This window comes from Larimichthys crocea, chromosome XVIII (assembly GCF_000972845.2).
Source record: "Larimichthys crocea isolate SSNF chromosome XVIII, L_crocea_2.0, whole genome shotgun sequence".
Lineage (NCBI taxonomy): Eukaryota > Metazoa > Chordata > Actinopteri > Sciaenidae > Larimichthys > Larimichthys crocea.
The window spans coordinates 8,892,157-8,908,102 of record NC_040028.1 but is presented as its reverse complement, the minus strand read 5'-3'; the positions used below and the strand labels follow the sequence as shown (position 1 = coordinate 8,908,102).

The 15,946-nt window shown below is 39.1% G+C and overlaps 1 protein-coding gene across 1 annotated transcript in view; it reads left to right on the top strand.

The window, feature by feature from the left end:
- Positions 1–15,946, top strand: part of epha6 (eph receptor A6) — a 175,820-nt gene that overhangs the window by 5,263 nt on the left and 154,611 nt on the right. The window contains exon 2 of the mRNA XM_019277534.2: positions 4,660–4,724. Within this exon, the coding sequence (XP_019133079.2) occupies positions 4,660–4,724 (65 nt within the window). The remainder of the gene's footprint in view (positions 1–4,659; positions 4,725–15,946) is intronic.

Sequence of the window (15,946 nt, the reverse complement as noted above, 5' to 3'; positions counted from 1 at the left end):
ATTTTTTTTTTTTACCTTGGTTTGAAAGATTTACTATATTCAAATGTCTGACCTTTATGACAAAAAATCTATATAATGTATCATCCATTTTTCATAACCGCTTATCGCTGTGGGGGGCTGGAGCCTATCCCAGCTGACATTGAGCGAGAGGCAGGATGTACCCTGGACAAGTTGCCAGTTCATAACAGGGCTGACACATAGAGACAAACAACTATTCACATTTACACTTATGGACCAATTAACGTACATATGTTTGTATCCCATGCAGACATGGGGAGAACATGCAGACTCCACACAGAAAAGCCCCAGCCGACTGGGGGATTCGAACAAACATCCCTTATAATATACCAAATCAGTTATATTATTTAATATTGTAAGAGCTGCACCTGGTTCTTAATTCATGCCACTTTTTTTTTTTTTCCTTTTTTGTCTCTTTTGCGCTCTACTTCAACAAGGCAATGATGTACACAACTGTAGACAGCGTGTATCACTGTTGTCTGAATACCCAAACTGCTCCCTATTCTAATTTACATGAGATAACACTGGATGAGACTTCCTTTGGGTCTGTTGTTAGGGCTGTAGTTATTTTCAGGTGTTTGTGTGGCCTGCGAGGGTTGTAGGCCAGACAGGAGATGTCATCATTCTACTGGAGCTCCATATATTTATGAGCTGGCCAGCTCATGTTCTATTTATATCTAAGCAGTGGAAGTCCCGAAGGACCCTCAGCTCCAGGCAGGGTCTGTGGGTGCCTTGCTGAAAGATAACTCTATGGAGGGATAGAGAGAGAGAGCGGGGGGGTGGATGGATATGTACACGCAGGCAGTTTTAGTGTACAGTGGCAGGTACGCTGCTCGGTAGACATTTACCCAAACCAGAACACACTCACACACAGCCAAGAAAAAGTGCACACACACGCAATTACATACACTAACATGCACTAATGAACACATAGACACTAACGTGTTCTATCTGGAAACCTTGTAACTTCATCTTGTATTTAAAAATTGCTTGTGTCTGTAAGAAATAAATAGTTATTAGGGCCAACTAAGTGTCAGGTCACACCTGTAACTGTTCTAATGTCCGGTCACAACAGTGTCAGTACACCAGAGTGTTTTTGTCTTTTGCACAAATCAAGTAAAACTTTGACATGGCATAAGTTTTGCAACAGCTGATTCAGCCACCACATAAAACCTCTCCATAAAGACTATTTTTCTTAGCTTGTATACAACTGTAAACAGTGTTTTGACTCAACAATGCAGTGTTCTCCGCTGAATACTTTTTTTGGCTCCTAATGTACATCAGCTGTTCTTTCTTTATGGCAAAGTGAAGTGTGAAGCGGCTTTCTGCAGTGAGCGACAAGGCCATCGCTCAGTGATTAAGCCATCCTCCAGGGAATGTGCTGCTTACCTGCCCACAGTAGTCTAATGGCGTCCATTAACAACATTGGCACTGCCAGCTAGTCCTCCAGACTGGCATGGCACAGACCCGGCATTGGTGGGCTGAAAAAGTCATGCAGAGACACTGGAACTGATCCAAAACCAGCCAACACGGAGGAAATATTCAACTAAGCTAGCGCAACAGATGGGGTTGGAAGAAGTGTTTGAAAAAATCATAAAGATTTTGCATGCTGTGATGTACATGATGGTCCGTCATTAGACTAATAGGCTAGTTTTGCATTTAAATTAATGTCCGTGTTCTACTGGAGTAGCATCTATGCAACGCCACTATGGTCTAAAAAGAAAAGATATAGCACCAGAGAATAGCACCACCTACTGAAACTTTCTCAACAAAAAATAAGAAGGGGGATTTTTTTGTTTTGTCCTACTGATGGAGTAAAGCACAGAAAGTTCAGACTAGAGAGTTTCAAGGTTCACAAATAATAATTATTCAGGATCCCCTCTGTGGCATTCAGTGCATTCTTGTCCCACCATCATGGTCTGTTTATTTAGAGGTCGAGCAGAAAATCTGTAACATTCTTTGGCAAATCCATCCTGAGAGCTGTCAAATACTGTATGTCAACGAAATTGTCTCTCTCTTCTCTTTTACTATTGCTTCAAAATATGTCTCTGCTTCAATTTCTCTGTTCCTGCCTTAATGCTCTGGGAATCTGATTTTATCAATTACCAGCTGTCAGTCATGTACAGTACCTATATTTTTACAGATGAAATGCTACCTTTAGAACATTTCACTCATTCATAATCCAGGTTTCAGAAAGTACCCATTATATCTTAGAATAGTTTCTCAAGCATACTAGGAGTTCCTACTCCATTAATGTGACCTCAGCACTTCATTGCTTTTATGTCTTCTTGCGTATGTCAATGGATTTTTAGTTGAGGAAATGAGACTAGAGCACATAAGATTGTGTTGAAGTAGTACAATGATATATATAGTGTCACATAACGCTGAACAATCAATATTTTTATATTGAAAGAATAGTTTGGATACTGTATTTTGAAATGTGAAGTTGCATGAAGTGCTTATACATCGTCATTGTGTTACACTACATTACATTAGGCAGCGGTCAGTGTACTCCCAGTTTGAAAAAGTAGCCAGAAATCCCACCACAGAAATAGGACAAAGCATTGCTGTGGACAGGGACAGCAGAAGAAAACATCACATAAAGAAAAGGCTGCCCTCAATATCAATATCTGTTATAGTGTGCATATTTTCATCATTTCAACTTAGCGCTACATCGTTTCAACCATAGAACTTACATATTCCTACATCTAAGCCAAACTGTGTCACACAGTGTTACACTGTAGTTCATATACGAGCAGGTTACATTTGACTTGTTTTCAAAGATATTTTCCAGATACATTGTACAGAATTTCCAGTTTCTTTTCGTTGTCATTGTTTATGTATACATTTGTCTGCTGTGCAACCACACAGGCACTGCAAACATCAACCTGTATTTTATTTTTTCCCTGTGTTGTCTTTGTTGACTCTGACAACTCACCCATATCCTGGATGGTTTTCTTAAGTCTTGGAAGTGCAGCCGTTTGGCTCGATCCAAAACAGGTGTTGCATTGTGTCACTGCAGTGTGTCCTACACCAGCTCTCTGGGAGATGAGCATTTAGTTGTGTATGACAGACACATGCCTACACAATGTAAACCCCAGTGAGCAGATGCTTTGGACAACTGGCTCATAACTGAGAAACAGACAGACACGCCATTTCTGCTTGCCTTGATCTCGTCAGCGTACATTCACAGATACAAATATCACTTTTATTTCGCCTTGATAATGTAATTCTGAAATTATGATAAAACAGCATTGAGACTACTACCTCCTTTGATGCCACACATTCATTTGTAATAACTAGCTTTCCCAGAGCAATTATGTTAATGGAGATTTATTCGGGAAATATTGTCGCTGATAGAGATTTGTGCTGGCATAATGAGCCCCCCAAGGACCACTTACAGAGCTCTAAATGGACATTCAAGACAGACTGACACTTAAAACTTCTTACCCAAGTAGAAGAATACTATCATTTGTCAGAAATCAATGTCCATTCCAATTCACAGCTTAACATTTAAGATTTAAGTCAATGGCTCCTCAAGGTCAAGTTTAAAGATGAAATTTTTGCCGACTGATGACACGATTCAACAATGATCACTGGTCGCGTGTGAGAGCAATGATTGGCTTTAAACAAGCCTCTCGGGTCTAGGGTTGTTTTTCTGCCAGCTATCACTCTCAACCTGAATACCAAATGTGTTCCACACATAATTAGGACGTAACTGTATTGTCACACATTCTGTACATTTGGCACATTTGACAAGGTGACTGGATGGGCTCCATGTAATATTTATAGAGTTTGAAAATGCAACAGGATCTGTGTCTACTGTCTATTCCCTAATGTTGTCACAAGTATAGGTGAAAACATTCTTTTTATTTTTTTTTAATGTGATTATGGTTTCACACTGAAGGTAAATTCAGGAAGCCATATCTGCTCCTTTTCACTGTAAATCACTCGTCGCTAGGAGAGACACTTTGCTCCTGAATTATTAAATCTACTGTCCTTGAGAGCAGGACAAAATATTGTCAAGGATGGCAATATTTTCCAGGATGAAATTGCTTTGGTTTTTTTTAACACTACCTGGAAGATTAGATTCAGCTGACAATGATATTATTATGTTTACGAAGATTAATGACATACTAAACTCTGGGAAAATTCAATACAAAGGCTCAAATTTACACATGTTAAAACCATATAGGATATTGATTAATACTTAGCAAGTTAAAGAGAAAACAAATATCCTAATGGCATATAAGGTTTGAGTACAGATCTATCCCTGATTGTGTTTCATGAATAGTCTGTTCATAGGCAGAAGAAGAGTATCTTGTTGTGAGTGAGACTGAAGTAAAGCTGTGGTTGAGAGAAAGAGGTGGCTCGGGAGGGAACAGACTGTTGACAGCAATCTGACTGCAATCCATCAGTCCCCAAATTGTGTCGCAAGTGGCAAAAATGTTGCTCCCACTGTATACGCCGCCACGCTCATAAATATTCATCCGAGAAAGTCATTTCTGTTAATGTAAAAAATGTCTAAATGAACACGTTTATGACTGATATTTCAATCTCCAGTGTGAAAATAGGACTTTTTGCGTGTTGACAGATTTCTAATGGTTGTATTTTCCCCCTTTCCTCTTTTTCCCATTTCAGTTGTGCTGCTGGATACGACGTCTGTGCTTGGAGAGCTTGGATGGAAGACATATCCTATAAACGGGGTAAGAAGGGCAACTCTGCTCTTGAGTTTTACCTTCAGTCTTACTGCCCAGAGTGCCTTGTTCAAAATGCATGGCCAGTGCTGGATCACGTTCAAACATATTGATTTTAACAGGTCAGAATGCATAGCTGTAATCGTTTTTTTTTTTTTATTCACATCCTTGTTTTTGTTCAGAGAACCCTCTTTCCAGATGGGAAATACTGTGACTTGCAGACAGATAATGAGCAAAGTCTCTAAGGTCCCTTATCCAATTGATGTCCTGTATGTTATTGCCTCTTTGAATTAAATGTTATGCAAAAGGAAAGCATATATAGTGTACATCAGTCCAGTTCATGCTCACAAAGCTGAGACGACCATCTTAATTGGCCAAGAAAAGAGAAAAAAAAATTAAATACTCATCTGCCATCCCTCCAGTTTTTCATCCTCAGGAGAGCATAGAGAAGCTGAGTTAACCTAGTGCTCAAATCTCCATTTCACCTTGGCTCTCAGTTACTACAGAAACAATGACTGCATGTACTATGCCTTGTTCTTTTGTCAGTCAACTACTCAAAAGGGGTATTCCCATTTTGTTCTGGCAGTAAGTGCCTCCAGCTCCTCAGCGCTATCTTGTCCAGCTGAAAATCAAAACTTCTGGAAACAGCAGCGAGTGCCAAACTGAAGGTATTGGCATAATAAAATATAGATGTGCTGACAACGAATTGTAACATCCTCAGATCAAAACCTTTGTCTTGCATCAAAAACCTTCACCTCTCTGAGCTGTTAGAATACCTGACAGATTGATTTGAAACATATTCTTGTTATATACAGTGAGGCAGCGACAAAGGCAGAATTGACCGACTTCCACCTCTTTGTTAAGTTTCATTGTTCCAGTATTGTCTCCATACCTGTTAAATACACCACGGCCTAAGTCAAGATGAAGACTAATTACAGGATAGAGGCAAAGGCTATCCAACTGTGTCCATGCCACTCTGACTGTGTTCAGAACCTTGTTTAACTTCCCATTTTCTCAAGATATAAGGGTTACCCATCTGCGGTTTATTGTCAGGAAAATGCTTTGGGCTTTAACCTTCTTTTATGTAGCGTCTTTCAAAATGTCAAGTATAAAGTGCTTCACTTAATCGTAACTGCTTGTGGGTGCAATTTCGATCGGTGTTATATCTTATCAATTGTGATCTCTCATGATAGTACTTTTTTTTTAATGCAATAGAGATCAATAAATAAGTAATTAGCATCCAAGCATGGGTTAATTAATTAAGGTAGCCGCTATGCGTAGTGGCAGCTAATGGGCATTCAAATGAAAAATAAAGAATAAAGCAGAAGTCTTATGTCTGTTGAGGAGAAAATCATATAGTTTTTCAGTATTAAAAGTGATTTATCAGATCTGATTGCAGAAATTACTAGTAGCTAATGCAGCATGACCTTCCATGGTGCAGGTTCTCCCAAAGGTATCATTTACATAATAAAATGCCATTCAACTTTAGCTTAATAAAACAGGGCTGAGTGGGCTCGCAACGTCACCCAAAGCATGATGGGTTTTTTACAGAGTAAATACATTTTTATATCTCATATCTTATATATCAGCATGTTTTATTTTTCATCTCTGCCGTTTCCTGTGTTATCTCCGCTATCTCTGATATGATATGCCGAGACTGTGCCATAAACCTGTAATTGTATGAGCTGAGCGTTAAATATGTACGAGCAGGTTATTTTTAGATACAGTTCATTTTAGCTGCAGCTAAGCTTTCAAGCAGCAGTTGGTCTTGAAGTGTGACATCATCACCTATCAAGGATGCAATTTACAATATCTCAAGGTAATGATGTGATAATAAGTGCTGTTATCACACGGAAGTGCAACATTTGTAAAAAACAAGATAATTAGGTTGTGATCTAGAAATGATAGAAATCAGAGAAATAATAAACCAGTAATGTTTGTTTGTAGTTTGGTGACTGTAGAGAACAGGGGGAAGTAGCAACACTGGAGGTTTTAGTAACAGTGCTTACTCTATTTCGAGGTTGTGATTAAGTGTTTGAGAGCTGTGGCAGTAAATGGTATAAGTACAACCTTTGAAAAAAAAGTAGTAGTGGGGTCACATCTCTTTTACATCCTCCGGTATCCTTACAGCTCCATAGGTACTCTCTGTGGGTTTTTGACTTTAAATGATCCTTTGTTGGAAGATCCCTAAGGTCCCTCCTCCCTCTTTCTCTGTGTCTCTATATCTCCCTGCAAGGCCCTCAGTGGCCCATATCAGGGTTATGGAGGTGATTACATCATGTAGGTCGTGGTGACAGCCGCCCACAGCGTAAAAGAAGGGGAGAGAGGGAGGATGCTGCCTCTATGATTAAGCTGTCAGCCCTCTCCCCTCCTCACTCATCCACTATCCTCCGATTTACCATTAATATTTAAGGCATCGAGGTGAGAGGACCTGAGGGAAGGTGTGAAGATCTAGGGAGGTAAAATAGTTTAAATCCCCTTCACTACCTGGAAGCCTGCAAGAGGAAGTCAATCCCCACCATATTAGACACAGCCTGGTATCAGGCCGATACAGCAGCACACCATGTAGCTGCCTATCAGAGTTGCACACTGGTTCGAGTTCTGGTTATAAACTGCTGTCACTCAGTCCTGTCCAATGCGCATCTTAAAATAATTTCATGTGCAGTAACTGCTCCAACGTGATTAACTGATGATGAGTTTGGCAGGAATATAGCTGGTTGCATGATATGAAATTGAAGGTGAAGTGGAAATGGAGGTGTGTATTTATGGAGTTTTTATCAAAAGCCAGTAAACAACTCTTGTTCAGAGAGGAAGATGAGTGGTTTTGTAGAAGAGGAAGGTTAACCACAAGTTCACAGTGGTGGTATGCCAGCATTAAAACACTTTGGCATTGTTCATAAACCCAGCGAGAAGAATTCTAAAGTGTCCTTGAGCAAGACACTGTAGCACTATAATATACTATACAGGTAGGAGCTTCAGCCAAATAACCAAAATGCAAAATATAGAGAGAACACGAATGGATAGAGGAGAGGAGAGTACCATGTTGGTGAGACATTCTGGGCCCTTCTTGATACCACAGTTCCCATAATTTGGGGGCTTTTGAAACAGGAAGTATAATGTTACCAAATAGCTGTGGGTTGAAAATGTTGCATTTCCTTGAATTGTACCCAACTGGAATAATATGATAAATTTGAATTTGATAAAATAAATAAATAAATACAACATTAATATTTTTAGGCATTCTGGAGTAGTAGTGAAGTGCCATTTCTTGTGATTTCTAAGCAGAGTTATCCATGATAATCCATGATAATTCGCGATGAGATATCTCAGATAATAATATACCAGGGAAGGATGAGTCACAATGAATCTATAAATATGTGCATTATTTCTGTGTGTTCATATTTGAGTGAGTTATGGCTCAGAGAGAAGTGAGACTATTTATTTAAATGTCTGCAATCTGGTGCTAGGGGTTTAAAAGTACCTTAATGCCTCCATAAGCTTCGGGTCACAGCTACTGCAGCTCCAACTGCTGACTGTGTTGGTAAATGGGCCAAATCGGGGGACCAGACTAGAATAACTACCTTTCTGTTGTTTTTTTTAGAACACCAGCATGCACCTGTCCCCTTCACCTCACTCAGTATCTTTGTATCGTCTCATCTTCGTATCATCTCAGACTTCACGCCATCCACCCCTTGGGTTCATCTGCACCTCCCCTGTGCTTCACAGTTTGAAAATCTCGCTTCTGCATCCACACCCAAAAATATCATGGTGTCCAATTATGACTTGTATGAAATACCCAACTTAAATTCCACAGCAGTAACTCAAACTTGTGAGATATAGTTGTTTTCTTACAGCAGGCAAGTTTGAAGCACAATATAATACTTCTTGAGAACAGATGAATGCATAAACATTTAAAAGCAATCCTCTTCTTCTTTACAATGCTCTACAAGAGAAGCTAATTTGTCATTTTAATAGACACATATAGACTAATGCTACATCTCTGCTTCTCTCTGCTTTCTTGTGCTCTTTGCATTTCGAAGGCACTCTGGTATTGGTAAAAGTTATAGGGTTCTGTTGGGTAGGGTAAAAGTTCATAAGCAATGCTATGAATTCCTCACCAGGGGTGAGGTCAGAGTTTCCTGAATAGTTTAAATTAAAATAAAAATCACGGGAAAAGATGGAAAGGATTCAATCAATTAAGTAATTGTGCTTGATCTCTCCCATCCCTAGAATGTATTTCCCTGCAGGTCTACATCTTAGGCATCTCCAGCACACTGGAAAGCTGTAAACAGATGTTGTACACACTGTAAACGCGTTCATACATCTTGGTCATGCCCTGCCTTCAGTGCAAGATGTTTTTTTTGATTATTTTATACCTGATTTGCTTGGAAAGTAAATAGACCTGTTTCAATTGGCCCACGAGGGGAAACCCTGCTACACTGTTATGTTTGTTAATGACTTTACTGAATGTGGGAATATCTTTAGAGTTAGCAAATACACTCACCCTCAAAGGTTTTACTCATTAGATTTGTGCATATTGAACAGCAATTGATTTATACCATGTCTTTCAAGGACTTTGACTCTGCAAACTTTTTTTCCTCCAGTCGAAGTTAATAATTGTGTGTGTTTGAGAAAAGCCAACGGCAAGCAGATACTTCAGTGGAAAAGATGTTGAGGTTGTTTTCCGGAGGTAAAGATGTGCTACTCTATTCTCAGTTCTTTCTGTCCATGTTCTGAAATGTTGAATAGTGATGAAGAACAGGGCGTCGGACAAGTGAATGAGAGAGAGACAGAAAGAGGAGAAGAAGAAAAAAAAGGGTTGATTTGGCGTCTGCATGCAGCCACGATAAGCTCCACACAGAATGGGCAGACACACTGCTGAAATATGCATGAGTCATTTCCCAGTGGTGGGTGGGGGGTAAGAGAGCGTAGCAGAGAGAGGAGCAGCTTATTTATTAAATTACATGAAACAGCTTTAAGGGATTAAGAATGCCTAATGTTGCCTTTTGTTTTCACTCATTGATATTATAATGGAAAACTGAGCATAGGCAGGTTGGATGACAAAGAATGATGGTTGTCCATCATAAAGAGAGGGAATAATCCTATTTTTATCTATTGTCAGAGATCCCGAGCAGCCAATAAGTCAGATCTACCGGGGGCGTATAAACACAGCGTTATGTAAGCGGGGAACATTGGTTTTGTGCTGCCAGAACACTGCTCAGTCAAATATTAGGCTGTGCAACCTCGATACCTCACAAGTGTTCAGCTCAGAGCAAGACATTTGTCTCACAGTGTGTGTGTGCATGCATGTGTGTTTGTGGGGAGTTGATATGGATATGATGCAGGTTGTTGTTGCATTTTGAAAGAAACTGAGAATCAGTACAACCCTAAAACAATGTTTACTGTAAAACTAGTCTGATGCAGCAGTAGTTTTAGTCTAATGTAGTTTGGTCTCATGTGTTCAAAGGTCATTTTAAGTGCATTTAAATATTGATGTGTGGCCTCAGCCGCTGCTGATAAAAGGCCTCTTTGCTAAACTTCCATACTGCCCATTCTCACTGAAGTTACTGCTGAGTTAGTCTTACCCTCATGAGATGATACCATAACAATATGATTGCCATTAAGCCTCAAATTTCAGGTCAAGCACTGACATTTAGATTTTAAACCTGTAATTGTTTGCAAATGTGTCTATTAGGATGATACAGTGACTGATTACATTTTCAAAAAGAACTGACTTAGCATTATTTCACATAGTAGCTTATAAATTATTCAGATCCTGCTTGGAGCGATTAGTATTTGATGTTACAAGGGCTGTTTGTAAATTTTCCCAGTGATACTATTTTGGAGGAATAAAAGATAAAGTTAAAATTCCTTTGCTTACTAAAAGAAATTAATATAGAGTGACAGAGTTGCTTTAGATGTTCATCACAGTCAATAAACTGTGTATGGAGAGTGCACTGTAGTTTATTCTGAGTCAATCCCACATACACCATCCTGGTGCAGCAAATATGTGTAATTCTGCTGCCGAACTTAGTGCTACAAACATTTCAAAACATACTCTTGAATGTACGTAGCAGTGGAATCAAATAGACTTGGGATGACAGTATGGGGAAGTTGCAAAGTTTAACAGACAGTCAAATGTTAGTTTTTGAAAATGAATTTGCAATAAAATAAAAAAGAGCAACTCCAACCTCAACTTTTGATGTTAAAGAGTTTAAAGATTCTGATTGTTTGCCTCAAATAGCTTCAATCTAACAGTGTTGGTATCTGCCTTTAACTTGCATCATGCAAACTCTCACTGAGTTACTGAGTGACGATGCACTACAAAAATACCCAGCTTTCTTTATCATTCTCCAGTATAACAAGAGTAAGCTCAGGCAGCTGGCGTCATCAAAAAGTCTTCAGAACAAACTGGTCTGTTAGTTTTGGGGAACATCTTCAGAGGATTTTATCAGATTCAGGTGTTTAGTTGGGGATGGAGCTGAAAAGAGAGAGAGGAATAAGGAAACAGACATTGACAAAGATGGCTATAGGAGGCCATTATGAGGAGTGACTGGGTATAACTTATGAAAGTCAATGAAAATCAATAAGATGACCAGCACTTCAAACACACATTTAAGTGCTTACATACTCACAAATGCATTTGCACACCCTCTGAAGCCTCTTTGCTCCCCTCCCCCTCCAATACTAATCCTTAATCTTTTTATTGCAATATTTATCCACAGTAATTGATTGCAACTACGTGACCTGAAGCTTATCTCAAAGCATTTTCTTCACCCCTAACACTATAAGCCTTAAGAGTAGGACTAAACAACATAGAGGAGAGAGGAAAATCTGTATGTCAATGTCCTTCATAGCTCAGATAAACTTCTCTAAGGCGTGCTGCTGAGTGATGGCCAGCAGCACTGTGAGAAAGAAAAAAAAAAGGGAGGGGGATAATCCAGAGTCACTCCACTTCTCCCCACGGAGGCTCTAATGTAAAAAAGGTATGATGATTTAGCACACCAGTGTTCGTCTCGGGGACCTCTGCCATAACCGGGCTTAAGCAGTGCCGGGGGATTCCTTAATTGGCTTGTTTCTTGTCAGGGACACACCAAGGCCGATATCTAATGCGCTCCCACTCGGCATCTCGCTGACAGCAGAACATATTCTGACAGCTTTTTGGGCTAACCCTCACCGTGTGAGGAATACGTTGAAGCTGAGTTAGAGAAAGAGAGGGAAAGCAGAAGGGATTGAGGTACTGGGTGGATGCAAATGGTAAGAAGAGGAGAAAATAGAGGGAGGGAAGAGTGAGGAGGTTATTAGCGCCTTGCTGAATGCAGGAGCTGAATACATGAATTCGGGAAGTAGTGGCAACCAAGGAGAGAAAATAGAATATGTGGTTGCTGTAAGACAGGCAGAGTTTAGACATACAGACTTGTGTTTCTTGTGAAGAGTGAAAAACTTTATGGAACATTCAAATACAAACTATGTCAATAGTTCAGTCTAAATAAAGAATACTTTAAAATCAGGTCTCTAGGCAAACAATACATCAAGAAACAGACATCAACATGATACAGTATTAACAGCACTTGAAAACATTCGCAGACCTACTTTTGAAACTATGAGATGTCTCAATACAATACTTACATGTATAATATTCATTGAGAATTGCAGGTACTGTAATTATTTCTCATGTCTATAACTTTAAAACAAGGACATGCTTGTTGGTTGGACTAAAGTTCCCGGAGCCATGGCCGATTTGCTCTCTTTGGCTGAGCTGCCCCTCTGGCGGAAAATAATATTAATAGTTTGCCCTATGACTCCTGTCATGTGTGTTATGGAATTTTCTATCCTTAGGCTACACATGGTCACGTGTGGGCCTTGAGGTCCTCGGCAGTATTAATTGTTTCTCTTTGACTAGGTGCTACCATATCTCAACACTGTGGTAGCCAGGGTCGAAGAGGCCTGTTGCTGCCTTCTTATTCATAATAGATAGCTTGTTGTTGATGTTCCAATCTGCGTAAACGGACATCTGTTTCTCCAGACTAGAATGTGTTGACAATAACACCTCCAAGGGAAAAGACATTCTCTTTGACTAATTCTGGGGCGTGTAGTATTTGGGGTGTGATCTTTGATTTTTAAAGTTTATCCACCATCACGAGTTCGTCAGAATGCGAGACCGACTCAGGCACTTCTGATGAACTTTGAGAGTGTCTCTAATTCTCCTAATACAGCATAAGACATCAGAGGCTCCTGAACACTTTCTTCCCTCCTGACCTCACCATTGACCTTTGACTTCAGCAATTTCTCCACAACAATGTGACACTGTATTATCCAAGCTTGGTATTGTTGCCGTTGTTTAAGTCTTTTGAATTTGTGGAAATGACTAATGGTGACTGGTTTAACCAGTAAGATAGAATCTCCTCATATGTTGCTATGCAGCTGTGCAGCTTGCATCACGTCACACAGTATTGTGCAACATGCCTTATATTATTACTATCATAAAGCAATATTAGCTAGCTAGCTATCTGGCTAGCAAGAAGGATACATCCAAAATAATTGTATAATTATAAATAAGAAGTATAAACGTTACATTAAGTCAGTCAGTATGAAGCTAAGTGTCATGTAGCCAGACCAACCTAGCATCCCGTTAGCAGTCCAAACATCCATGTTAGCTTCTTTCTAGGTGTTAGCCATGTTCTTGAACACACTTCATTCAGGTTATGATGAATTTTCAAACAAGCAGACTAAGCTGGAAATCACCTTTTCCATTTTCTGTATCTGTAAAACAATCCCTTTTTAACATGACAACACTGAAAGGAGCAAAGAGTTTGTGTTTGATCTCTAGCTTCTACTTCAACTTCAAAATACACCTTTAAACTATCCTTTTAAACATTATAACGTACTAGAAATACTGGATGATTGTATAGAGTTGGGTTTTTGGAGAGTAATGAGCAATACACTACAACAACTTACAACATACCTACAACATACAAGCAGTAGGTTTCTCATTTGTGCTTTCTTCACTTTTACTGACTGAAAACAAAAATGAATCTGGTGACAGATTATGTCACCTGTATCTAATTAACATTACTGAATAACCCAAAAGGCTAAAGTGAAATTCGGCTGAAGTAGTCAGCATGCTCTGTGTTAATTCTGATTATTTGTTAGACAGAGAACTCTGTAGTTGTGCTCCGAGGAAGCATTGAAGTGATCAGCTGCTCCACTGGCACTACAATTTTATATTTGTAATGTTCCAGATAAGCTTTCATGCATATTATATCAATAATTTAAGTTTATCTAATAGATTTGAATCAGGGCCTCCAGTATTTTGAGCAAGTAGTTCAGGAAATCAAGATATGTAAAGTAAATAGGGCACACCTGTTTCCATGTGTCAGATACACATTTACTCTAATCAGCATTTTATATCTGATGCTGCTTATCTCATATTCAGGTTGTAGCTACAGGTTGTGAATATTAATTAAATGAAAAATGAAACGAAAGTGTTTCTGTCTTCTCAGCCAACAAAAACTGGTTGTACAAATGTAAATTCAGTGTGTTTAAGTTTTTACTTGCTTCAGCATGTTGAAAGGCGAACCTAATTGGATTCAATAAGGGTTTTGAAAGGATCAAATGCTATCAAATATCCAGTCCCTGTTATATTGTATGATGTGTGTTTGTGCAAAATAAGAAAGTCTCCATTACGGATGTTTTATGAAGCATCTCGATGCAATTTAAATGCATGAACCAGTGTTGGTTTGGAAAATTACTTTGGAAATATTTCACTGCCATTCGCAAAATTAACTCCAAATGAATTACTTATTTATGTCTTACTGACAATTGTACATTTTTCCTCAAGTGTCTGTAATTTTATTAGCAGAGAAGTCTTCAGTTGTCTTTGTCTATCTACCCTTTCTTCTGATTTCCACCGCCCAACTCCTACTCTGAATATAGCCAAGAAGAGACAGACAGAGAAAAGGGGAGAAAGACAAACTGCATTACACCGAGAAGTTAAAGCTGGGACTATTCATTTTTTTTATAGGTAGTTAGACAAGCAGTTACATGGCTATACAGGTAGTCAAGCAGTCAATCATACATTAGCACAGACAAGCAGATAACAAGAAGTTATATATTCAGACAGTATATAGGGCAGTCATTGTCGGTCGTATAAATTCAAACAGAAGAAAATTGCTCTGGCTCATATTTTAGTGTCTTAGCAAAGTGTATGCAGCACTGTAAAGAATAACGTTTTTGCTGTGCTTTAATATTGTTATATTGAAACGTAAAAATTACAATTAACAGAACTTTTTATGAACTTCTGACTTCTTGATGATGATCTTTCAGTGTTATTTTATTCTTATTAAACAGTATAGGCTCTAATAGTAAATAATTGGTTTAGTAATTGAATGGTTCTTATTGGACGATGCAAAGCAGGGAACCTGGTGTAGAGTAAAATCAAGAGAAGTCTTCTCATACTGCAGGTAGGAATAGTTGGGCCCGGCTTCTCTGGGACTTGACTAAGGACACTATTATAAGGGGACAGCTTACTGACACACACACAAGGACACACACAGGGCAGGAACATACAATGTCTGCATATTGACATTTCTCTCTCTCTCTCTTTCTTACCCTCCACGTGGAGGTGCACAGAGGGTTTTCTCACACATCACCGCTTCCTTTCTGTCTCTCTCTATCTCTCTGTACATGCACACGCACAGATTCACACATGTGCATATATTCTCATGCACACATCCACTCCAAAAGAACAGTGAGGTGGCCCAGTTAGAGGAAACCTGCCCAAGGTCACGGTGCTTTATCTCTAGTAGGCTGTTTACTCCTGTCTGTTTCACTTGACTTGCATCAGAAAAAATATAATACAGTGACACTGACGCTTGTCTACTGTATTCCAAACCTGAACCTCAACATTGCACCTTTCCAACAATGAATTTACTGCAATGCCAGCAGGCAGCCCATACCCCCCAGAAGATACTATATAGCCTATATCGGCCACACCAGACAAACACCAGACAAACATGACTAATCTAGTCGAGAAACATGGAAGCATTACTGGAAGTCTTTATTGGTTGTTCGCAGAGACTTTATAAACTTGTTGATGTTATAGATTTGTTATAGATGTTTAAACATTGTGGCAGTGATGCTAGTCACACACAGTTCAATGACTGATCATGGTGATGTAGAATTTTAAAGGGTACTGTTTTTATCTCGTATTAAAACCATTGAAGATCAGT